Source organism: Triticum urartu, chromosome 2A (genome assembly GCF_056163025.1).
Source record: "Triticum urartu cultivar PI428250 chromosome 2A, HENAU_Tu73, whole genome shotgun sequence".
Classification (NCBI taxonomy): Eukaryota; Viridiplantae; Streptophyta; class Magnoliopsida; order Poales; family Poaceae; genus Triticum; species Triticum urartu.
This window is the reverse complement of record NC_141874.1, coordinates 170,684,809-170,709,312: the sequence shown is the minus strand read 5'-3', so window position 1 is coordinate 170,709,312 and position 24,504 is coordinate 170,684,809. Positions and strand designations below refer to the sequence as shown.

At 47.6% G+C, this 24,504-nt stretch overlaps 2 protein-coding genes across 2 annotated transcripts; one reads left to right on the top strand and one right to left on the bottom strand.

Moving 5' to 3' along the window:
* Window positions 1-1,792: 1,792 nt before the first annotated feature.
* Window positions 1,793-8,300, top strand: LOC125541332 (uncharacterized). The gene is made up of 9 exons (XM_087541089.1): window positions 1,793-1,933; window positions 4,861-5,213; window positions 5,637-5,972; window positions 6,569-6,740; window positions 6,857-7,055; window positions 7,342-7,502; window positions 7,589-7,627; window positions 7,788-7,865; window positions 8,023-8,300. The coding sequence occupies exons 1-8, from the start codon at window positions 1,793-1,795 to the stop codon at window positions 7,836-7,838; spliced, it is 1,452 nt and encodes a 483-aa protein (XP_087397215.1). The 3' UTR covers window positions 7,839-7,865; window positions 8,023-8,300.
* Window positions 8,301-14,455: 6,155 nt separating this feature from the next.
* LOC125541333 (putative leucine-rich repeat receptor-like protein kinase At1g68400) lies at window positions 14,456-16,501 on the bottom strand. The gene is made up of 2 exons (XM_048704776.2): window positions 15,116-16,501; window positions 14,456-15,018 (listed from the first exon to the last, which is right to left on the bottom strand). Exons 1-2 carry the CDS (start codon window positions 16,389-16,391, stop codon window positions 14,489-14,491), a joined length of 1,806 nt encoding a protein of 601 aa, XP_048560733.1. The 5' UTR covers window positions 16,392-16,501; the 3' UTR covers window positions 14,456-14,488.
* Between the last annotated feature and the right edge of the window lie 8,003 nt (window positions 16,502-24,504).

The window sequence follows — 24,504 nt, the reverse complement described above, 5'->3', positions numbered from 1 at the left end:
AACCGCACGCTGTCCGATTTGGTGAATGCCATGTTGAACACTGCTGGTTTATCTAAGGCATGGTAGGGGGAGGCTTTGTTGACTTCGTGTCATGTCCTGAATAGAATTCCAAACAAGAATAAAGAAAAAACCCGTTATGAGGAGTGGGTTGGGAGAAAACCATCATTTTCGTATTTGCGCACTTGGGGATGTTTGGCTAAGGTCAATGTTCCAATTCCGAAGAAACGCAAACTGGGACCAAAGACAGTAGATTGTATCTTTCTAGGCTATGCTCAGTGCAGCGTTGGTTATAGATTTTTAGTGGTTAAATCCGAGGTACCCGATATGCATGTTGATACTATTATGGAGTCTCGTGATGCAATATTTTTTGAGAATATGTTTCCTATGAAAGATATGCATAGCACTGCTAGAATATCTTCTGAGATAATTCCTAAACCTAGTACATCAAGTGATTATTCTGAAGAACCACATGAACAACCACATGACATAGTCCTTGAGAAGGATGAAAATGAAGCTCCTAAACGGAGTAAGAGATGGAGGATTGAAAAATCCTTTGGTAATGATTTCATTGTGTACCTTGTGGACAATACTCCTACGACCATTGTAGAGGCATTTGCATCTCCTGATGCGGATGATTGGAAAGAATCTGTAAAAAATGAGATGGACTCGATTCTTTCAAATGGAACGTGGGAATTATCTGAGAGACCATATGGTTGTAAGCCAGTTGGCTGTAAGTGGGTGTTTAAGAAGAAACTAGGGCCCAATGGTACTATTGAGAAGTACAAGGCACGACTTGCAGCCAAAGGCTACACCCAACGAGAAGGCAAGATTATTTTGACACCTGCACCTGTTGCTAGAATGACCACCACTCGTGTACTACTTTCCCTGGCTGCCTCCTATTGTCTTATCGTTCATCAAATGGACGTGAAGACAACTTTCCTTAGTGGGGAGTTGGAAGAGGAAATCTATATGGATCAACCTGATGGTTTCGTGGTAAAAGGTGAAGAGACAAAGGTGTGCAAATTGTCAAAATCTTTGTATGGGCTGAAATAGGCACCTAAGCAATGGCATGGGAAGTTCGACAGAACTCTGACTTCTGCAGGCTTTGTCATAAATGAGGCTGATAGGTGAGTGTACTATTGCCATGGTGGGGGCAATAGTGTTATTTTGTTCTTGTATGTTGACGACATACTGATTTTTCGGTACAAGCATGATTGTGAAAAATGAGGTCAAGTCTTTTCTATCAAAATGTTTTGATACGAAAGATCTGGGAGAAGCTGATGTGATTCTAAACATTAAGCTTATTAAGGATGAGAGTGGGATTACGCTAACGCAATCACACTATGTTGAGAAGGTCTTGAGCCGTTTTGGCTTTAATGATAGCAAGAGCAAGACTTCTCCAACACCTTATGATCCCAGCGTGACTCTATGAAAGAACAAGAAAACATCGAGAGATCAATTGAAATACTCTCAAATTGTTGGTTCACTCATGTACCTTGCGAGTGCAACAAGGCCTGGTATCTCTTTTGCTATGAGCAAGTTGAGCAGGTTCATGTCAAACCCGGGTAATTATCATTGGCATGCACTTGAAAGGGTCATGCACTATCTGAATGGTACGGCAAGCTATGGGATTCACTATTCAGGGCACCCTGCTGTGCTTGAAGGATATAGTGACTCGAACTGGATATCGGACGTCGATGAACTCTACACCACAAGTGGATATGCATTTCTTCTTGGAGGTGGCGCAGTGTCATGGAGGTCTTGCAAACAGACCATATTGACGAGGTCAACCATGGAAGCAGAACTTACTGCTTTAGATACAACCACTATTGAAGCAAAATGGCTGCGTGAGCTCTTGATGGACTTGCCGGTGGTTGAGAAACCTGTACCGGTCATCCTCATGAACTGTGACAATCAAACAGTGATTGCCAAAGTGAACAGTTCTAAGTATAGTGCGAAGTCATCAAGACAAGTTAAAAGACGATTGAAGTCTGTCAGGAAATTGAGAAACTCTGGAGTAATTACTGTTACGTATATTCAAACAGACAAAAACCTGGCAGATCCCTTTACGAAGGGACTATCACGTAATGTGATAGAAAATGCATCAAGGGAGATGGGTATGAGACCCGTGAGTGTCACACCATAGTGGTAAACCAACCTATGTGATCGGAGATCCCATGAATTAGGACATGGGAAGAACAAGCTAGTGGTTTGACTAAGGAGAATATCTAGTAAGCCCTCTCTAAGTGGAGATGCATAACTCTCAAAGAGCTGCAAGGCAGGTTGGCAACATGCCTTAATGTGTTTATAACGGCTATTGATAGCAAAGATGTTGTCCTACAGAGCATTCTTGAAAGAACACACCTATATGAGTCTGACTATAAACGTCGCAGTCTATGAGATTTGGGTGATCTCTAATAAACTCATGAAGAGACCAGGGAGTACAACGTATATGCTCTACCCGCGGGGTAGACTACTGGCAGCTAGGTACTGGTTATGACTTTGAGTAAAGTCTGTTGGCACAAAACTTGCAATTCAAGGCATAGTCCATTGTTCAAGTTGCTAATAGATGTAGCTTAAGGCTCTAGGCGGAAGTTCAACTTAACAGTCTCTACTGAAATACTGGTATATAAACAAGTAGCAAGGATTGGCAAATCTTCAAATGGGCATTTGAGATCTGGTGGGGGATTGTTAGGATATTGGGCCCATTTATAGGGCAGCCCAATAGGCAATTTCTGAAATCTCAAAGGCCCATGTGTGTGAGCAAGTGGTGGGAGTGGGAAGTTTAGTCCCACCCCGGAAGTTGAAGGAGTTGCACACCATCCTATAAGGTGGAGTGATGTAGCACTTGTAAGTGAGTGAGAATAATAGAGCCTCTCGCGCACTCCTCCTCCTCCTCCGCTCGCTCGACTCACACGCCGCACCGCGCCGCGATCGCGTTTCGTGAATTCGAGCCTCGAGCCGAGACAAATTCTGTCTTTTTTGGCTGCTTAGGAAAACCGAGTCTGGAGTCGTGACAGACACGTCATAGCCTAGTCGGTTCGGGTCGCTCCCGCAATTGACTCGGACGTGCGACGCGGGCCTCCCACGTTGCACCCGTAAGGGTTTTCCAAACCTCTATATAAGGACACGCTGCGAGCGCCGCAACACACAGAAAACCAATCTAGGTTTTGCCACACCTCGTTCCTTGCGCCGCCACCCCAGTCCACCCCATCCCGAGCACCGGCGTGCACCGACGAACGGGAGAGTAGGTCTCCGGAACCACTCGCCTTTGTGATCCTATACGGGAGAGGGAAAATAAGATTGGACGCTGATAAGTGCCACACGTGTGGGCGTTAGGGAGTCTGCCCATACATTGTATGTGATGTATAAGAAGAACAGCCCACACACCTACGTGTGGGCAGAACAAGTAATGCCCACACACCTCTTTTTTCTTTCTCAATCCCTCTCACACGCGTGCGTGTGGGAGAAATAGATAACGCCCACACGCCCCGTACGTCAGGTCTCGTACTCGTGGTCCTGCACACCCGCGTGACAGTCACCGCGCATCCCGCAGTTGCCATGGTCCAGACCCTCGTCCATGTTCGTTTAACTATAGTTGCCATGTCGCTGAACTTCGGTTGCCATGTCGGACAACTACAGTTGCCATGGTTGCTCAACTGCAGTTGCCATGTATGGTCTGGTCTACTGTAGTTGCCATGATTTCAAAACTTTAGGAGTTGCCACCCACTAACACTAGGCAGTTGCCGTGTAGCACTATGAAAAGGTACGGCAAAAAAACATGTTCGAGTAAAAGAGAGAGTTGCCATGTGCTCATGAGCACGCTAAGGCAGTTGTCATGTAAAAAAAGAGTTGGCATCTGCTTACGTGCACGCTATGACAGTTGCCATGTACCATGCAAAAACACATGGCAACTCGGGTAAAAGAAAGTTGCCATCTGCTTACAAGCAAAGCTAGGGCAGTTGTCATGTACCCTGCAGAAACACATGACAACTGCCAGCTTTGGGTGTGGGCGAGGAGACGGGCGTGTGGGCGAAGTGATAAACGCCCACACACCAGCCCCCTGTGCGTGCGTAAAAACTGATGTGTGGGTGAATTGTTAAACGCCCACACACCAGCCCCCCGTGTGGTGAAAAAGGCCATGTGGGCGACCGGATGAATGCCCACACACCAGTTTAGTCTTACGTGGCACACAAAAACTGTTAGAACGCGCCAAGATTCGCGCAGAATTGGTTGGACGAGAATCCATGCGTGTGGGCGAGTTACTAGACGCCCACACGTGGGCGTTAGTGTTTCGATAAGATTTTTGGGAAGCGCCACTCGCGCGACTGCTTACTGTCTCCATCACGGCTCGCCTACCGTCTAGGTCGAGCGATCTTGCTCATCGTCGTCTACAACGTCGTCTTCTGTGACCGGTCTTCACCAACGTCGTCATCAACAACATCGCTGCACCAACGACTACCTCATCTGCAAATGATCGGTATAACTGCAGTGTCCCATCTCGTTGGTTAAACATATTTGCCAGTATCATGTTTTGCGATGTTGTACTGCTACTGTTCATGTTGTTTAGTGCTTCTAGTATGCTTGAGATTCAAATGTTAGTAGCGGTTTTCATCATGTTTAATATTCTGTAATTTATCATGGAAATTATGCCTAATTACTTAACATAATCTAGGAAGGAGCACGTGAAAAGGAGAAGGCCTTGCCTCCGTCACGATGAGCGGCGGCGCCCACCACGACTGGTCAGAGCGCTAGACGGCGGCCGGGCCAGTTGAGTAGGCGTTACCAGGTGCACTGTCGTCAAAGATGGCCACTGCGCTTCCTCCACGCCGCCATGCCTTTCCCTGCAGCTGCGAGTAGGAGCCAGCAGGAGGACAAGGAGAAGGAGCAAGTTTGTGGACTCCCGATGCCTTCGGTTTGTTTAAAAAAAAAACCGACTCTCTGTTCGGGCCGAAATCCAGGCTCGTGAGTTTACATCCTGGAGGGACACGCGTCGTTGCAAGTCCCACCATCGATCTCCTCCCGCTCCCGTCGCGAAGGAAAAAGCACCAAGCACCAAACCCTAATCGCCTTCCTTCCTCCCCCGCTGCCATGTCATCTCCTCGTTCCCGGCGTGGTATCTTGACCACAATCCCGGTCTCCGACGATGGGACCTTCGGCTACTCCGTCCCGTCCCCGGCCCATTGCTCCAGTGCAGCAGCTACACTGCGTCCGTATGTTTTTCACAAAAAAAAAAACTGCTTCCCTATGAACAACTCCCATGTCGTTTTCATGTTGTGTTCTATCTCCATAGATTAGCATCCTCAGATTTCTCATGGGAGTGGACTCTGTTGTTTAGTTTATACAACGTACGGCAATATATTTGTGTTCTTCGAAATCGATTTGATTTGTCCATGGTTTTTGGGACCGTGGTGGGTGATCTCGTGATGTCTAGTATTTTATTTAACTACTACTCCTCTGTTCACTTTTATAAAGCTTTGTAGATGTTTCGGACACTATATAAAAGTAAACGGAGGGAGTAATAAAATCAACTTGGTTATAGCACGTCGATTATACGGATTATTCATTTATGTCCTTGTATGAATGAATTATGCTTCTCCTCTGCTCATTGAATCTGCCTGCTTGTTCCGCTTCAGGTTTTGGGGGACAGAGCACAAGCCTGCTCCATTGGTGCTGCCGCAAGGGCAAACAATTCGTGAGTCCATTGCCCGCTCCTTGAAGCAAGAGCAAGAGAGTAAGTTTTCGAATTTGTCCGTGCTTCCCAGTTGCCTCCCAGGGGCGCGAAATTTTTCGACTCTTGGGCTGCCTCTTCTGTACCAGCAACCAGATCACTGGGGAATTAGATTTTACACCCGAATTGATCTCAAGGGATCTTTCCACACATATCCTCATGTGGGTGGACCATTTGAGAGCTTAACTGAAGTTAACAGTGCTATTGAGCTCTACCTTAGGGGCCGCCAGGAGGAGCAAATGTAAGACTTCTCAACTTTGTTCCTTCTAGGTTTCTGCCAGCCTGTTTAATTTGTGCCAATACATGCAGTTAAGTAAATGTATAACACAAATTAGGATTTTTTTTGTTTGAATAGAGCCAAGTTTGACTATATAGAAGCTGTCTGTAAATTGTAATAGAAATGCCAGCCTATACTACTTGGATCTACTTGAAGTTTTTTTACTGTATTTGTGAGAATTACTGAAATATTCATAAGTCATATATGCGTAGCTGTAAATTAACAAAGCACATATGAAAACTATGCTGCCACATCCTATCTAGGTATAGTTTGCCAGAATAACAATTTTTACTTTTGGTTGGCTTTTTTTTGCTAGGCACACCCACATGCATAGCTATGCTTTCTTGTGTGCAAAATAATGGTGATAACCAGAACAATTATGCTAGCGTACTGAGTTCAATTCTGCAAGGAAAGATTGATATGTTTTCTCTTGCATCGAGAACTTGCATGTTAGCAACAGCAGAGTAGCCAGTCTTTTTAATGGACTTTTTGTCAATCTGTTTCCTTCACCTGTGAGAATGTTCAGTGTGCCAGCCATTTAAATGATCTGATCTTACTAGGTTTGTGGGATTATCTGGAGTGGAGCTTGCTGTACAAAAGTGCCTTTACTGGCCTGATGGCAGAAGGAAAAAGCATTTGGCGTCCCAACCAATTGATACAACCCGTGATTTTAACCGCCAGCTGGTTGAAGCTCTGGTGGACAAGTATAATGAGGATCACAACCTTTTGGGGGTCTGTTCTCTGTCCCTTCCCCTCTTGCCCTCACTGCTACCAAGGGTTGCACTGTATATCTCTCTTATCCATTCCTGTAACGATTGAATGCTGATTGAATCCATGCTTCTTTTCAGGATCTTGCATATGAATTCAAAGATATTATGTGCTGCCAATCAATTAGAGATAGTAGGTTTTACGAACATATCAATTTCACTGCGAAGGTTAAGGGAGCTGATGATTTGAACTGCTGCACTGACAAAATATTCTTTGCTGAAGTCATGTATAATCAATCATCCAGTGAATTGTTTGTCATCTGTTTATGTGTGCTACTGCTAATGGTATGATATATTCCGTTCCTGAACTCTTTACATATTTTTGAACTACCTTGAACTTATGTGTCACAGTTTTGTAAGTTGGTTTTTTGGCTCTAGTGTAATCTTTGATACATTAACCTATTTGTCTGCCCCTTTTTCATCTCACATATGATCCTTAAGATTTACATTGGTAGTATCTCGAACTGTATAACCATGACTTTTTATTATTTTCAATTTGTCAATTATTTAGGTATGATTGTTATTGTTCCTGATTCGTCATTTGTTAGTTATATTAACAATTCCTACTCTCCGTAATGAAGGTTACTGTTATGGTTGTCACTGTAATGGAAGTCCTGACATGAAGCACCCAAGTTCTGGTTACATGGCTGGCCACACAAGTAACGTGTCTGGTAGATCTTCTAAGATAAACTGCGGAAAGTTTGATGATGAGGACAATGAGGACGAGGTATGCATGATGATTTATTTTCTTTCAAGTTTCCATTCAGCATTTGTTGCTTGATTCGTTGCTAATTACATGTCTGTTTTTTACAGCTGGAAGCTCAGAAGGCTAGGTTACGATGGATGTTTGGGGTAATGACATACATACGTGTGCGATATGCTCCCTCCGATCCTTATTAATTGTCGTTGATTTAGTACAAGATTTAGTATAAACATGGATCGGAGGGAGTAGTATTATTTATAGTAACATGATGTTGGTTACTTGCTTATGCCTTGATTGTATTTTTGATAGGGCTCATCTGAGCTGAAGCAAATCAAGGACCCACAAGGGGCAGAGCGATGAAGAAGAGCAGCTGAGCCAGCAGTGCAGGTAATGCCATATACTCCTATATCTGTGCGACCTAGTATAATTTATAGTACCACCATGTTTTTTTATCGGATGTCACGGCAAAGGGACTAGCAACATGATGTTGATTATACTTGATTATTCCCTGCTTGCTTATCTATTTTCTCTGGGAGTTTCCTAGAAAGAGGGCCCGTAACATGTAGAGCCAATGGGAGGTCTGTACTCAGAGGCCAAGGAGGGTGGCTGGAGTGGAAGATACTTGAACATGGGGTAGTTACGAGGCCACTGGATTAAAATTTTGCTGTGGAGGGTTTGTGTATTGCACTGCCAGCAGCCCTTGTCGAAATGTTAAGACCAAGTACCATGTAATTTCCTGTTGTTATTTCCTGCTTCCAAAGATTAAGAATATTTGTAGGAGGCTATGCCTAAGTACTTCTTGCATGTTTATATGATGGTTGTACTCCCTCCCTTTTTTTAGTCCGCATATAAAGTTTGGTCAACGTCAAGCTTTGTAAAGTTTAACTAATTTTATATTAAAAAATATCAACATTCACAATATAAAATCAATATTATTAAATGTACCATGAAATGTATTTTCATACTATATAGTTTAGTATTGTAGATGTTTATATTTTTTGATATAAATTTGGTCAAATCGTGTAGTTTGACTTTGACCAAATTTTATACACGGAGTAAAAAGAAAGCGGAGGGAGTATTTTGCTTGATCATTTCATAATGAATTGTTGGGTGGACAACAGACTGAACACGATCTATGTGGTGTGTATTGTTGAAACACAATCAACTCTGTTCTGATTTGTGATTGCATGGCACAACCCTAAACCTTGCACAATTAGTATATGGGTACTCCGTCCGTCATACATAGGTTGTCTCGTTATAAAATGGAGCGATAATACGAAATGGAATTTGCTCACTAATACACTTTAATACGGAAGGCGCAGCGGTGGCGGGTCATCCGTGCGTTGTCGAGCTGCCGTTGTTGGCATTTCTTTCTTCTTCTTTCTTCTTTTTTTTTAGGCTTGTTTTGCTTTTTGCCCGAACATTGCTATGTGATCGGTGTTGGTTGCTTTGTAATACAAAACAGGGAAAAACCCTTTTTCGGTACACTTTAATACGATGAATCTTTGAAGAAATTCAACTTGCATACCCTGATGTCTAAATACAACACCAACGTACACAAGGTAGAAAATAGAAAGATCATCTTTGTTACCGTAGCATAATGAGTCTTAACCAGCAAACGACATAGCAGGAGCTTGAACAGCAAGCATAAAGAGAACCTCAAGTAAATCAGCACAATGAAGGCGAGTCTCACTCCGAATATCAGAAAGGGCCTCCATAAGAGTAATAAAACCACGAGAACACAACTGAGCACGCCGTGGTTCAAACTCCTGATGAATCCGAGACAAAAACTTGTAGACGTGGTGAAACTCCAATTCTAACCACACAGCCTAGCAACACTTTCCTACTGCCCGTCTCTATCTTGTTTAATGGAAGTCCTGACATGAAACACCCAAGTTGTACTTCTGGTTACATGGCTGGCCACATAAGTTCCTTTTCTGGTAGATCTAAAATAAATGTGATGAGGACAACGAGGACGAGGTATGCGTGATGATTTATTTTCTGGCAAGTTAGCATTCAGCATTGTGTTGCTTGATTCGTTGCTAATTATATGTGATATATTAGGGATGATAGACTACTCATATCAATAAGGAATTTCTTCTTTTTCGGGAGCCCATTCGAACAGAACTTCAAAGTTAAGCGTGCTCAGTTTGGAGTACCGATCGGGAAGTTGCTCCCGGCCCCCAGTTGCTCCCAGCCTGGCTCTGAAAAACAACCTCATATGCGACATCTGCAAGTTGTTTGGTTGCCTTCATATGGACTTCCTACATTAGGGGATCAACTTTGGCACGTTGTTTGGTTGTCTGCATTGTCTCGGCGCATACAACTACACGCTGTTTGGTTGCCTGCATGGGGTATGATTCAGAGCTAGCACTTGCCACACAGGGTTAAGAGCTAGCAGAGGAAGGGGAAGAAGAAATGCAGTGTGCGCCGGACCATGGTGACTGCGGTGGATAGTGACCGTGGCGCCGTGTCCGACATGACTAGCATGGAGTCGTGGACGAGCGACCCCGTCGGCGGCACGACGAGCGACACCGTCAGGAACTAGCTGTGGTGCTCGCGCAAAGACAGTCAACAGAGGAGGAGAATGCAGAGCTCGCGCCATGGTATCGTCAGTGCAGTGGACGAGAGAGGAGGCCGAGATGATCGACGTCGGAAACGACTCCAGTATAGTAGGGCGAGAGAGAGGAGGCCAAGATGATCGACCCCGCCGGCGGCGCGGCGAACTGCAGTGTGCACGGAGGCAGAGGACACAAGAAAGCAGTGTGCACATCGTTGCAGCGTCAGTGTAGTACGACGACAGAGAGTAGGCCGAGATGAGCGACGCCGGAAACGACTCTAGTGTAGTAGGACATAGGCAAGGAGATCAAGGGGAAAGGCTTCGACATCGAGAAGGACGAATAGGAGGGCTCTGAGTAGAGGACAAAGGAGCTCGACATGGCGGCGTCATTGCAGTAGAGTGTTGTTCAAAGAGAGATGAAGCTACGATCGTCGAAACCAAAAATTTACAACATGAATGTTATGAGGAACCGCGAGATTAGGCTGCTGGTCAATTTTTTTTCAAATGATCGATCGTGTGCGATGAATCTAACAAAATTCGTCCAGAATAGCTCCAAGCGGGAAGACGAAATTAAGAACTTACGGCCGACGAAACTACGAACCGATCGCCTGAATGGAACCGTAACATAAAGGTACATCTTTTTCGTGTAGAACTTACCTCGAATGAAAGCACCATTGTGTAGATCAAAGGGAGGAGATTAGATAGGAGCTTAATGGAGGTTGAATAAGACCTCAGGTCACCTCACATCCCTCCCGTCTCCACTTGTGCAAGGGCCTGCTTGTTTGCGCTCGGCTCGGCCTGGTTCACCAAAAACTGCCGATTCAAGCGTTTTCAGCGAGCCAATCTCTAGGCTGTTTTAAGAAGCGTGCAGGCCCAACAGTGAAATCAGACAACTAAACAGACCTCTTGCTTCGTGTGCGGGCCTGGTTAGGCTCCATGCGGGCAACCAAACGCGCCCTTAGTGAATATAGCGTGTCCCATTGATCTGATTTAAGCAACTTGGATTAGAACTAACATCCAGTTCTTGAAAGCAACTCCGCCTATTTGTCTCAGCATAGCCGGTCCCAAGCCCGAGTAAAGGAGGAGGGTTGTGATAGGCTTGGCGAGCCAACGTAAAAACTCAGCCACTCTTATGGAGATGAAACCCAAAAGATTTTCGTTGGGGCGTAACCCTCTCAGCAACGCGCCACATCGGAACCCAGGTGTGGTGGAAAGTGGGCAAAGGTCGGGCCGTCACCCCCCAAGTGGCGCGCCGTATCTTGATCCGGATACGGTGGCAAGTGAGCGAGGATCGGGTCGTCGCATCCTTAGTGGCGCGCTACATCGGCGCTCGGGTGTAGTGGAAAATGAGCAAGGGTCTTCGCATTTGACTCGACGGGTGCGAAGGGTAAGGAAGCTAGCCGAGCCTAGGAGGATTCGCTTAGGTAGCTGGAACGTAGGGTCTCTGACAGGGAAGCTTCGGGAGCTAGTTGATGTAGCGGTGAGGAGAGGTGTTGATATCCTTTGCGTCCAAGAAACCAAATGGAGAGGACAGAAGGCGAAGGAGGTGGAGGATACCGGCTTCAAGCTGTGGTACACGAGGATGGCTGCAAACAGAAATGGCGTAGGAATCTTGATCAACAAGAGCCTCAAGTATGGAATGGTAGACGTCAAGAGACGTGGGGACCGGATTATCTTGGTCAAGCTGGTAGTTGAGGACTTGGTTCTCAATGTTATCAGCGCATATGCCCCGCAAGTAGGCCACAATGAGAACACCAAGAGGGAGTTCTGGGAAGGCCTGGAAGACATGGTTAGGAGTGTACCAATTGGTGAGAAGCTCTTCATAGGAGGAGACCTCAATGGCCATGTGGGTACATCTAACACAAGTTTTGAAGGGGCGCATGGGGGCTTTGGCCATGGCATCAGGAATCAAGAAGGAGAAGATGTCTTAAGCTTTGCTCTAGCCTACAGCATGATTGTAGCTAACACCCTCTTTAGAAAGAGAGAATCACATCTGGTGACTTTTAGTAGTGGCCAACACTCTAGCCAGATTGATTTCATCCTCTCGAGAAGAGAAGATAGGCGTGCGTGCCTAGACTGTAAGGTGATACCTGGAGAGAGTGTTGTACCCCAGCATAAGCTGGTGGTTGCTGACTTCCGCTTTCAGATTCGTGTCCAGCGGGATAAGCGTGCCAAAGTCGCTAGAACGAAGTGGTGGAAGCTCAAGGGGGAGGTAGCTCAGGTGTTCAAGGAGAGGGTCATTAAGGAGGGCCCTTGGGAGGAAGGAGGGGATGCGGACAATGTGTGGATGAAGATGGCGACTTGCATTCGTAAGGTGGCCTCGGAGGAGTTTGGAGTGTCGAGGGGAAGGAGAAGCGAAGATAAGGATACCTGGTGGTGAAATGATGACGTCCAGAAGGCGATTAAAGAGAAGAAAGATTGCTTCAGACGCCTATACCTGGATAGGAGTGCAGACAACATAGAGAAGTACAAGATGGCGAAGAAGGCCGCAAAGGGAGCTGTTGGTGAAGCAAGGGGTCGGGCATATGAGGACCTCTACCAACGGTTAGGCACGAAGGAAGGTGAAAGGGACATCTATAAGATGGCCAAGATCCGAGAGAGGAAGACGAGGGACATTGGCCAAGTCAAATGCATCAAGGACGGAGCAGGCCAACTCTTGGTGAAGGACGAGGAGATTAAGCATAGATGGCGGGAGTACTTCGACAAGCTGTTCAATGGGGAGAATGAGAGTTCTACCATTGAACTAGACGACTCCTTTGATGAGACCAGCATGCGTTTTGTGCGGCGAATCCAGGAGTCTGAGGTAAAGGAGGCTTTAAAAAGGATGAAAGGAGGCAAGGTGATGGGCCCTGATTGTATCCCCATTGAGGTGTGGAAAGGTCTCAGGGACATAGCAATAGTATGGCTAACCAAACTTTTCAACCTCATTTTTCGGGCAAACAAGATGCCAGAAGAATGGAGACGGAGTATATTAGTACCAATCTTCAAGAACAAGGGGATGTTCAAAGTTATACTAATTACCGTGGAATTAAGCTGATGAGCCATACAATGAAGCTATGGGAGAGAGTCATTGAGCACCGCTTAAGAAGAATGACAAGCGTGACCAAAAATCAGTTTGGTTTCATGCCTGGGAGGTTGACCATGGAAGCCATTTTCTTGGTACGACAACTTATGGAGAGATATAAGGAGCAAAAGAAGGACTTGCATATGGTGTTCATTAACTTGGAGAAGGCCTATGATAAGATACCGCGGAATGTCATGTGGTGGGCCTTGGAGGAACACAAAGTCCCAGCAAAGTACATTACCCTCATCAAGGACATGTACGATAATGTTGTGATAAGTGTTCGAACAAGTGATGTCGACACCGATGACTTCCCGATTAAGATAGGACTGCATCAGGGGTCAGCTTTGAGCCCTTATCTTTTTTGCATTGGTGATGGATGAGGTCACAAGGGATATACAAGGAGATATCCCATGGTGTATGCTCTTTGCAGATGATGTGGTGCTAGTTGACGATAGTCGGACGGGGGTAAATAGGAAGTTAGAGTTATGGAGACAAACTTTGGAATCGAAAGGGTTTAGGCTTAGTAGAACTAAAACCGAGTACATGATGTACGGTTTCAGTACTACTAGGTGTGAGGAGGAGGAGGTTAGCCTTGATGGCTAGGTGGTACCTCGGAAGGACACCTGTCGGTATTTGGGGTCAATGTTGCAGGAGGATGGGGGTATTGATGAAGATGTGAACCATCGAATTAAAACCGGATGGATGAAGTGGCGCCAAGCTTCTGGCATTCTCTGTGACAAGAGAGTGCCACAAAAGCTAAAAGGCAAGTTCTACAGGACGGCGGTTCGACCCGCACTGTTGTATGGCGCGGAGTGTTGGCCGACTAAAAGGCGACATGTTCAACAGTTAGGTGTGGCGGAGATGCGTATGTTGAGATGGATGTGTGGCCACACGAGGAAGGATCAAATCCGGAATGATGATATACGAGATAGAGTTGGAGTAGCACCAATTGAGGAGAAACTTGTCCAACATCGTCTGAGATGGTTTGGGCATATTCAGCGTAGGCCTCCAGAAGCTTCAGTGCATAGCGGACGGCTAAAGCGTGCGAAGAATGTCAAGAGAGGGCGGGGTAAACCGAATTTGATATGGGAGGAGTCTGTTAAGAGAGATCTGAAGGATTGGAGTATCACTAAAGAGCTAGTTATGGAGAGGGGTGCGTGGAAGTTTGTTATTCATGTGCCAGACCCATGAGTTGGTTGCGAGATTTTATGGGTTTCATCTCTAGTCTACTCCAACTTGTTTGGGACTAAAAGCTTTATTGTTGTCATTGTTGTTGTTGTTGTTGTTGGATTGTTGTATCCAGTTCTTGAAAGCAATACCCTTTCTTGCCTACAGGCTACTTCTGCAAAGCTCGAAGAAATTCCGTGACACTACACCAGCAAAACACTACATGAACTCGCTCATCATGGTGAGCACCTGCGCCATCCTGGGCCTCTCCTCCGGCGCCTCGGCGGTGCACAGCACGCCGATCTTCACCATCCCCATCGTCTCCTCCCCTTCTCCCTCGTCCTCGCCGCCGTCCGCGGCGCCCTTGGCGGTCACCACCGCCAGGAGCACCATCCCGAAGCTGTACACGTCCGACTCCTGCGTCGCCCTCGCGCCCGGCGCCGTCAGCTCCGGCGCCGCGTACCCGCGCCATCCGCCGCGGCCCGACACCGCCGCCGACGCCCGGTCCAGGAACAGCTCGGGCGGCTGCGGGCCGGACTGCGGGACGCTGGCGGCGTAGCGCATGAGCCCGCACTCGGAGACGCACGCGGCGCCGCGCTCGTCGAGGAGGATGTTGGACGGCTTCACGTTCCCGTGCACCAGCGCCGGCCGCGCCGGGAACGTGTGGATGTAGTTGAGGCCCTGCGCCGCACCGAACAGGATGCCCTTCTTCGTCGCCCAGTCCAGGCTCCTCGTTCTGCCGCCTCCACCTGTAACAGCCCGTCAGCAAGCACTTCTTGCATCAATGGAGATGTACAGCGCCATTGAAAATTCACGGCTGATTTGCCATTTTTTGAGCGCACATACCGTTGCCTTGCAGAAGGGACTGGAGGCTCCCGTTGGGGAGGTAGTCGTAGACGAGCAGCCGCTCGCCGTTGGAGTTGCAGTAGCCCCTGAGGCTGACGACGTGGCGGTGCCGGAGCCTGCCGACGAGCCGCATGTGGCGGTCGAAGGCCTTGCTCCGGCCGGGGAACTGCAGGGCGCTGAGCCGCTTCACGGCCGCCACGATGCCGTCCTCGAGGACGGCCTTGTACGTGCTCCCGGACACGCCCTTGCCGAGCACCTCCGCCGAGGCCTTGAGCAGGCTCTCCAGCCTCAGCTCCTCGCCGCCGTCGAAGCAGACCAGGGCGCCGCTCTTCTGGCACTTCTCTTCACCACTCCTGATCTTGTCTTCCTCCTCGAAGCAAAGAGACGCACTGGATTTGGGATCGTCGTTAGAGGGCCTCAGCTTTCTTCTCATGTAGATGAACATGGCCACAGAGATGGCCAGCGAGATCGCTATCAGCACTGCATTGCCAATGCCAGTGGCCACGAGTGCGGTCATGCCAAGCTGACTGAATCTTCCATTACTGGAAGAGCTCGGACTGCCACTCGATGTATTTGTTGCTGCAGTAGGAGACTGAGCGACACCAGTGGTAGCATTTGAGGCGCTATCTTCCACTGCATTGTAAGCATGCATACACCTCGGAAGAGGCTTGCTACAGAGATCGACATTGCTGCCGAAAGACGAGCTCGGGAATCCCGACAGGGAGCTGGGGATCTCTCCGACGAGCTCGTTACTCGACACGTTGAACCTTCTGACCATCGGCAGGCGCAGAGCCTGCAAGCCGCCATGGAATCCGTTGTGCTCTGCTCGCAGAGTGACCAGGGAAGGCAGCGAAAGGTTGAGGCCTCCGCTGAGGTTGTTGTGGGAGACGAGCAGGTGCCTCAACCTTGGGCTCGTGGAGTTGTCCAATGGAGGGAGAGGGCCGGACAGGGAGTTCCTCCTGACGGCGAGCACCCTGATCTGGGTGAGCCCGAGGAGGGGAGCCACGCTGCCCACCAGCGATGCGTCGTCCAAGAAGACGCCCGCCACCCTCCCCCTGGAGCACCGGACCCCGAGCCACGCGCCGGAGCATGGGTCGGGGCCGACCCAGGTCTTCAGGACCGTGACATTGTTGGGGTTGTAGGCCTTGAATGAGAGGAGGAAAGGGAGGTCGCGGTGGCCGCCATTGGCGACCTCACCGTGCACAGGCCATGTTGCAAGATGGAAGAGGAGGATCACGAGGGGGGACATGGATAAGCAGTGACGGAAACGAGGCATTTTGGTGGATGCCCTCTCGACTGATGAAGATTGGACGAGTTTTATAGCAGAAAGAGGAGGCAAATGCTGCGCGGGGAGAGCGGGGATTTTTGAAAAATCTCAATTGTGGAGAGATCTCAACTGTAGAAGCGTGGGGAGGCGACAAGCAGAGCTCCAAAAAGGAAAGCTAGGGAGTAGCGCAGCATGGCGGTCCTCGAGGAGGACAGGGGGAGGGCAACAAGCAGATGAGGCGAAGAGAAAGCAAACAAGGCGCCTTTTTCTCTCTCCCTCGGGCAGAAGGAATTTGGACGTTTCCGGGGAGGAGGCCGATGCGTGGCTCGGTGCGTCCCGTGAGCCGCCATGGACATGGTCGCCGTGCGCGTACATGCATGCTCCGCTTTGTTGAGATGATCGAAAAGTGAGGGAGAGGGGCTCTTGGTTCCATGGCGCGGTGCAGTGTGGTGCGTGGGAATCTTGCTGGTGGCTTCAGGTGCCACAGTAGCCAATAGTCAAGATTCCTTCGTGTGTCGTCTGTTCGACTTTTTCTGTTTTGGTCGTGAGAGCTGGGCCCACAAAATTTCCACTTAACGCAGGTCAGTAGTGCGCACTAACCAGGGCAGCGATAATCATCTCTCAAAACTTACCTAAAAAATCTCGCAAAAAAACTTACCTGAACTTCCTAACTAAACCTCCTCCTGATTTTTACGGGGTGAGCCCCTTCCTCCCCCTATCTCTCCAATCGCAGCTCTTCACGTTTCCTTTTACGTAAAACTTGTAAGTTTTTTTTTGAGGATAAAAAGTTGTAAGTAATCTTACGTAAGTCTAGCATTACTCCGAAGGCAGCCCAGCATTGACGCAGTCACTATGACACAACAAGCATCAGTTCAGCGACGACCGTTGGATAGAAACCCAAGGGCTGCCACTTCGGGTTCTTTCTCCCCACGCCACCTCACCGGTCTGACCTCCCCAAGTCGGCTCTTCCGCTGGTCCACCATGTCCTGGGTATCCCTCAAAACACGAGCCTTCTTCAGCGTCGCCCCCCCTTCCTTGGTCGTTCCCCACATCCACACTCGTCAATTATCTGCCTCACTCTTGTCGACGCCGCTGCCGGCCGCGAGTTCCCTTTCTCCCGCTCGTCCCCATCGGGGACACCGCGAGTCGGCCATACCACCACTGCCTCGACCTTGTTGCTCTGCATCTTCTTTAGGATTTGACTAAAGCTACAAAAAATAAATAAGGAGGACCAATAATGGCAAACTTCTTTTGAAAGAAATGGTTCGGCCCAACCCATTTTCATTGAAAACGAGGCCACATAAACCGTTCACAACGTTCAGGAACAATCAGAGTATCTACACCAATCAAAGTACCATAGATTTTCGTACATGCCAAACAAACTAACATAACAACACTATAGACTACAACACACCCAAGACAGATGATCACTCAATGTCTCAAACTAGTTCATGTTTGCTCGTAGGAATTGCCGGCGGTGCTCATTTGTTCTATCCATGGGCAAGATCATCTCCAGGCTATTCATAGTAGTTCTTCCCGCAATGTTCTAGCAGTAAGAGGCATTGTATCACTTGACAGATTGTGAGCTGCCGCACATGATATTCCACCAATGAAGTGAAGATATTACTTTTCATAAGACACATCTGTCATCCTTCCAAAAATTTCCTTGAAAACAGGCATCATTGCGCACAGTAGAGAGGCTTTACATAGTAGCACTGGTAAGCGTGTTATACACACCATCTGTTTAATCTGGAAATCCATTTACGGTAAATAGCAAGCATCCACATATGCATGTGATGCACATTGGAACAATTCAGAAATATAAGTCCAAATAGCTATAGCCACAATACAATCAAAGAAAAGTTGTTGAGTAGTCTCCCACCATCACAAAACATGTACGTAGATAATATCATCAACGAACATGTCTTCATTTCAGAAGGTTGTCCCTGGTGAGGATTCTATTGTTAACCACAAGCCAAAGGAACACATGAAATATGAGGGCGAGGGTTAATAATTTTCCATAAATATTACCCAAAAGCACCAAAATTGATAATATGATGGAGATATTTAGAAGAGTATAGGCCAGAAGGCTCATAACTCCTGGGTTTATCCAAACTCTCCATTACTCGAAACATTGTATCAAAAGTAGGAGTTCATTCCACATGGACATTAACTGATAGTTAACACATCTCTAAAAACTAAGATCAAGATAGAACCATCTAACTTGAGCAACCAGACAATTTTTTTATTGACAAATGTCAAATTATTCTCAAAAGTTTTTCGAGTGAGATCTTCCACCCAAGTATCATGCTGAAATTTGGCATTCTTACCATCCATCACCTCCATCTATAAAAGGGTCTAGAGGCTGACATGGCCCAAGTCAAGCCCTTCCGAAAGGGAGAGCCAATATTGCTTTGGGTTGCGAGTATTATATAAATAGTCTAGCAGGATTTGCCAACTTTTATTCCCTCCCACAAAATATCATCCCGAGAAGCTAGCAAGGTCATGTTGAAGTCACGAATATCCGAGACTCCAATAATACCAAACAACCTTTTCTGGATAGATAAGCCCCGAATAGCAAGTTGGTTTCTACAAAAAAAAGAATAGCAAGTTGGTACTTGTGTGAATCACCGAGATGGGCCCAAAAGAAATGGGATATTTGAGAGTTGATGGCATGCATGACCAACTTGGAGAATTTTATTCCGGATGTCATATGCAGAGGTATACTAGAAACACAAGTTTTGAGAAGCACATGCTTCCCCTGGCAGGAAAGTTAATCCCCACCATCCAGTCACAATATTAATAATCTTATCTACCACGTGTTGTATATCATTTTTTGTTAGTTTAGAATAGGAACACCCAAAATACTTTAAGGGAAATAGTTAATTTTACAGCAGAAGACCCGAGCAAAGAACTTAGCAGACTCATCATCCAAGTTACTAGTAAGCATGTCACTTTCATGGAAACTTAATCTTCATTCTATATAACGATTCAAAATAAGAGATAAGCCATGATAACCCACAAGTATAGGGGATCGCAACAGTTTTCGAGGGTAAAGTATTCAACCCAAATTTATTGATTCGACACAAGGGGAGCCAAAGAATACTCTCAAGTATTAGCAGCTGAGTTGTCAATTCAACCACACCTGAAAACTTAATATCTGCAGCAAAGTATTTAGTAGCAAAGTAATATGATAGTAGTGATAGTAGCTACAAGACTTCAGTACGATGGAAGAGTCAAGGAATTCCAGTCCTTCGATTTCGACGGGGACGTCGTTGCAAATCATGGAGGTCCGACATTGGCCCACGAGAGTATGTACTAATAGCGAAGTGTTCAGGTCCTCGCTTTTAATGCCATGCATGAATGCAAAATCCTCTGACATGAATGAATGTGATGCACCTGTATCAAATAAAACAGATGCTGGTGCTGAATTTACGAGGAGTGTACCCATCACGGTAGCGGGATGGTCTAGAACTTCATTGAGATCAACGTGGTTGGCATGAACACGACCATAAAACTTGGCATTGTTGTTGCGGGGCTGGTTGCTTCCACGGCCAGTTGCTGGGAGGGCCAGTTGATTCTAGTTCTGATTGCAATCCCTAGCACGGTGACCTGGTTGACCACACTTGTAGCACAGACCATTATTGGGAGTGGGAACAGGAGCTTGTGGTGGTGGAGCTGGAAGTCTTGGCTGCCTAGTTGGAGGAGCAGGCAGAGGAGGTGCAGCATAGGTCTGCCTTGGGGCAGGTGCATTCGGCTGGTACATGCTGTTGGGAATCCATATCTTGCGCTTCTGCGAGGACGGGCCCAAAGATGAGCCTGTGTCACGGTTGCGCCCGTGAGAGCTCTGGTATTCCTGCAGACCAGTTTCGACATTGATGGCCTTGTTCACCAGGGTGGCGAAATCAGCAAAGTCATGCACTAGAAGTGCGAGCTTGATGTCAGCTTGAAGGCCATCACGGAACTTCTCCTGTCTGCGTGCATCAGTTGTAATGTCCTCTTCAGCATAGCGGGACAAGTCAAGAAACTCCCGCTGATAAGCTTCAACAGTCTTGTTGCCTTGGGTGAGGTTGCGAAACTCGCGCTTCTTACGGTTCATGACTCCCTGAGGAATGAAGCGAGCACGGAAGGCATCTTGGAAGTCTGGCCAGGTGATGATTGTTCCAACTGGCAGAGTATGCTTGTGGCTGTCCCACCATTGAGCTGCGGGTCCCTTCAGGAAGAAGGAAGCAAAGGTGACATAGCTGGCAGGGGCTACATCAGCAGACTCCATCTCATAGGTGATGTCACGGAGCCAGTCATCAGCATCCTGAGGCTGAGTTGAGCTGCGGTACACAGTTGGGTTCAGGCGCATGAAATCCTGCAGAGTTACTGGGGTTGGCTGCTGGTTCATATTGGGGCGAGGAAACTGAGCCATCATATTCTCCATGAACTGGCGATTCATCTCAAGCTGTTGGATCATACCAGCCATGTACTCAGGCGGTGGTGGGAGGTTGCCACCACGTCCACGACCACCTGGTCTAACCATCCTGCTAATATATAACAGGGGTAGTTCAGCATCGAGAAATTTTGAAAGACAAGAATCATTCATGATGAAACATGCACAATGAAAGCAGCACGATAGATACTACATAGTAGTCGGCATATCTTACAAAAGAGATCATCATAGAGTTCGGTACACAGAGTTCAGTACATAGATTAATACATCATAGGCGGCACGCAGGCTCGCGACGAATGCATCTAACACTAACAAGCAAGCCTACATCAGCCCCAGGAGGAACTGTGGAGGTAGGTGTAGCCTGACAGCTGGTAGTGACGCGAAGGGAAGACCTCCACGCGAGTAGCCCGGGGTCCGCGGATACTCTGGTGCGGAACCCGATGCGCAGGTGGCAGGAGAGGACCAAGTGCAGGAGAGTAGCCTCCCACATCTGACCAGCCGACGCCCTGGGGCATCACGGTCCTGGCAGGGTAGATCGCAGAACGTGATAGATCACCAGAGCGGACAGAGGGGTGCAACAGCGTCAGAGCACGATACAGGTGCTGACGGGTGGTGTATAGCTCGTGGCGAAGAGCTCGGTTAGCTCTATCCAGCCCATCAGCATGCAGAACCAGGTTCTGATGGTAGAAGGGCTCTCGGGTGACAGTGGAGTAGGCAGCAGTGTAGTATCCCTCCGCACCAACATCGGATGCGATAGCAATGTGCCTGAAGGGGGAGGTATCCAACTCCTGATACTCTCCATGAAGACGTGTCAAAGCAGCATAAGCAGCATCGTGGACCACCATGTCGATAGTCACTCCAACACCATGAGCAGTGTGCAACACGGTAGTGGAGTCATACTCCCGAGAGTAGAGGTGGACGATGGCACGGTACTGCTCCTGATTGAAGTCCTGATACTCCTCATAGACGGTGTACTCAGGGTGCCAGCGATAACCCAGATAGGTCATCATCTCAACCAACACAGCAGGTGATCCTGAGGCACCAATGGCCGTCGTGTGGCGCACGACCTGCCTCGTGGGTTCCATCTGAAAACAAAGATGTTTTCACAGGAGTCAAATGACAATATGGATAATGTTCAAATACTACTCTAAAGAATAACTAGGACTTATCCAACTTTGGGGTGAACGTGGTCACGGGATCCTAGTGTTAGAGTTAGTAAAATCGTTCAACCCGAGTAGGAGAGAGTTCAGAGTCCCAGAGTAAGGATCGAGGAGTAAAAGATCCTAATACCACCCAGATGGCGACGTGGGCCCGTAAGGCACACAACCATGTTAGTAAAAAGTTTTGCTATGTCTAGACTCGACTTCGGCCAAGGACTGTGGAAGGGGATTCCTACAGGCAGTCGACTCTGATACCAACTTGTGACGCCCCCGATTCAATCATACACTAATCATACACGCAAACGTGTACGATCAAGATCAGGGACTCACGGGAAGATATCACAACACAACTCTACGAATAAAATAAGTCATACAAGCATCATATTACAAGCCAGGGGCCTCGAAGGCTCGAATACAAGAGCTCGATCATAGACGAGTCAGCGGAAGCAACAATATCTGAGTACAGACATAAGTTAAACAAGAATGCCTTAAGAAGGCAAGAACAAACTAGGATACAGATCGAAAGAGGCACAGGCCTCCTGCTTGGGATCCTCCTAATCTACTCCTGGTCGCCGTCAGCGGGCTGCACGTAGTAGTAGGCACCTCCCGAGTAGTAGTAGTCGTCGTCGACGGTGGTGTCTGGCTCCTGGACTCCAACGTCTGGTCGCAGCAATCGGGTAGAAGGGAAAGGGGAAAAGAGGAAGAAAGCAACCATGAGTACTCATCCAAAGTACTCGCAAGCAAGGAGCTACACTACATATGAATGCATTGGTATCAACTGGAATAAGGCTATCATATGTGGACTGAACTGCAGAATGCCGGAATAAGAGGGGGATAGCTAGTCCTTTCGAAGACTACGCTTCTGGTAACCTCCATCTTGCAGCAGGAGAAGAGAGTAGATGATAAGTTCACCAAGTAACATCGCATAGCATAATCCTAACCGATGATCCTCCCCTCGTCGCCCTGTGAGAGAGCGATCACCGGTTGTGTCTGGCACTTGGAAGGGTGTGTTTTATTAAGTATCCGGTTCTAGTTGTGATGAGGTCAAGGTACAACTCCAAGTCGTCCTGTTACCGAAGATCACGGCTATTCGAATAGATTAACTTCCCTGCAGGCGTGCACCACATAACCCAACACGCTCGATCCCATTTGGCCGGACACACTTTCCTGGGTCATGCCCGGCCTCGAAAGATCAACACGTTGCAGCCCTACCTAGGCACAACAGAGAGGTCAGCACGCCGGTCTAAATCCTATGGCGCAGGGGTCTGGGCCCATCGCCCATAGCACACCTGCACGTTGCGAGGGCGGCCGGAAGCAGAACTAGCCCCCTTAATACAAGAGCAGGCTTACGTTCCAATCCGGGGCGCGCCGCTCAGTCGCTGATGTCACGAAGGCTTCGGCTGATACCACGATGTCGAGTGCCCATAACTGTCCCCGCGTAGATGGTTAGTGTGTATAGGCCAGTGGCCAGACTCAGATCAAATACCAAGATCTCGTTAAACGTGTTATCTTGAAATAACCGCGAACGCCGACCAGGGCCAGGCCCACCTCTCTCCTAGGTGGTCTCAACCTGCCCTGTCGCTCCGCCACAAAGTTCCACTCGCGGGTACTCCTATGAGCCGACCCGTCTTTGGTCACCACATGTATCATATATAAAGTATATAATATATACCCATGATCACCTCCCGAGTGATCACGACCCGATAGTAAAGCATGGCAGACGGACAAGAATGTAGGGTCACTGATGATAAACTAGCATCCTATACTAAGCATTAGGATTGCAGGTAAAGGTAACAACAGTAGTAGCAAGGACAGGCTATGCATCGGGATAGGATTAATGGAAAGCAGTAACATGCTACACTACTCTAATGCAAGCAATATAGAGAAGAGTAGGCGATATCTGGTGATCAAAGGGGGGGCTTGCCTGGTAGCTCTGGCAAGAGAGAGGGGTCATCAACACCGTAGTCGTACTGGGTAGTTCAGGCGTCGGTCTCGGTGTCTAGCGAGAGAAGAGGGGGAAGAAACAATAAATATAATGCAAACAAATGCATGACGATGCATGACATGGCAAAGCGTGATGCTAGTTGTGCCCTAACGCGGTACGAGGTGGTACCGGTGAAGGGGGAAAATATCTGGAAAGTATTCCCGGTGTTTCGCGTTTTCGGACTGATGAACCGGAGGGGAAAACTTATGTGTTCGCTATGTTAGGGATGCGTGGAGGATGAACGGGTGGCGTATCCGGATTCGCCTCATCGTTATGAGCAACTTTCATGTACAAAGTTTTTCCATCCGAGGTACGGTTTATTTTATATTAATTTTAAAAGATTTAAATCATTTTTAGGATTTATTTAATTAATTAAATCAACATTATCCAGAATAGTGTTTGCTGACGTCATCATGACGTCAACATGACGTCAACAGTTGACCTGGTCAACCTGACAGGTGGGTCCCACATGTCATACACTGCTTAGCCTAATTAGGGTTTAATTAACTTAACTAATTGATTAGATTAATTAAACAGGAT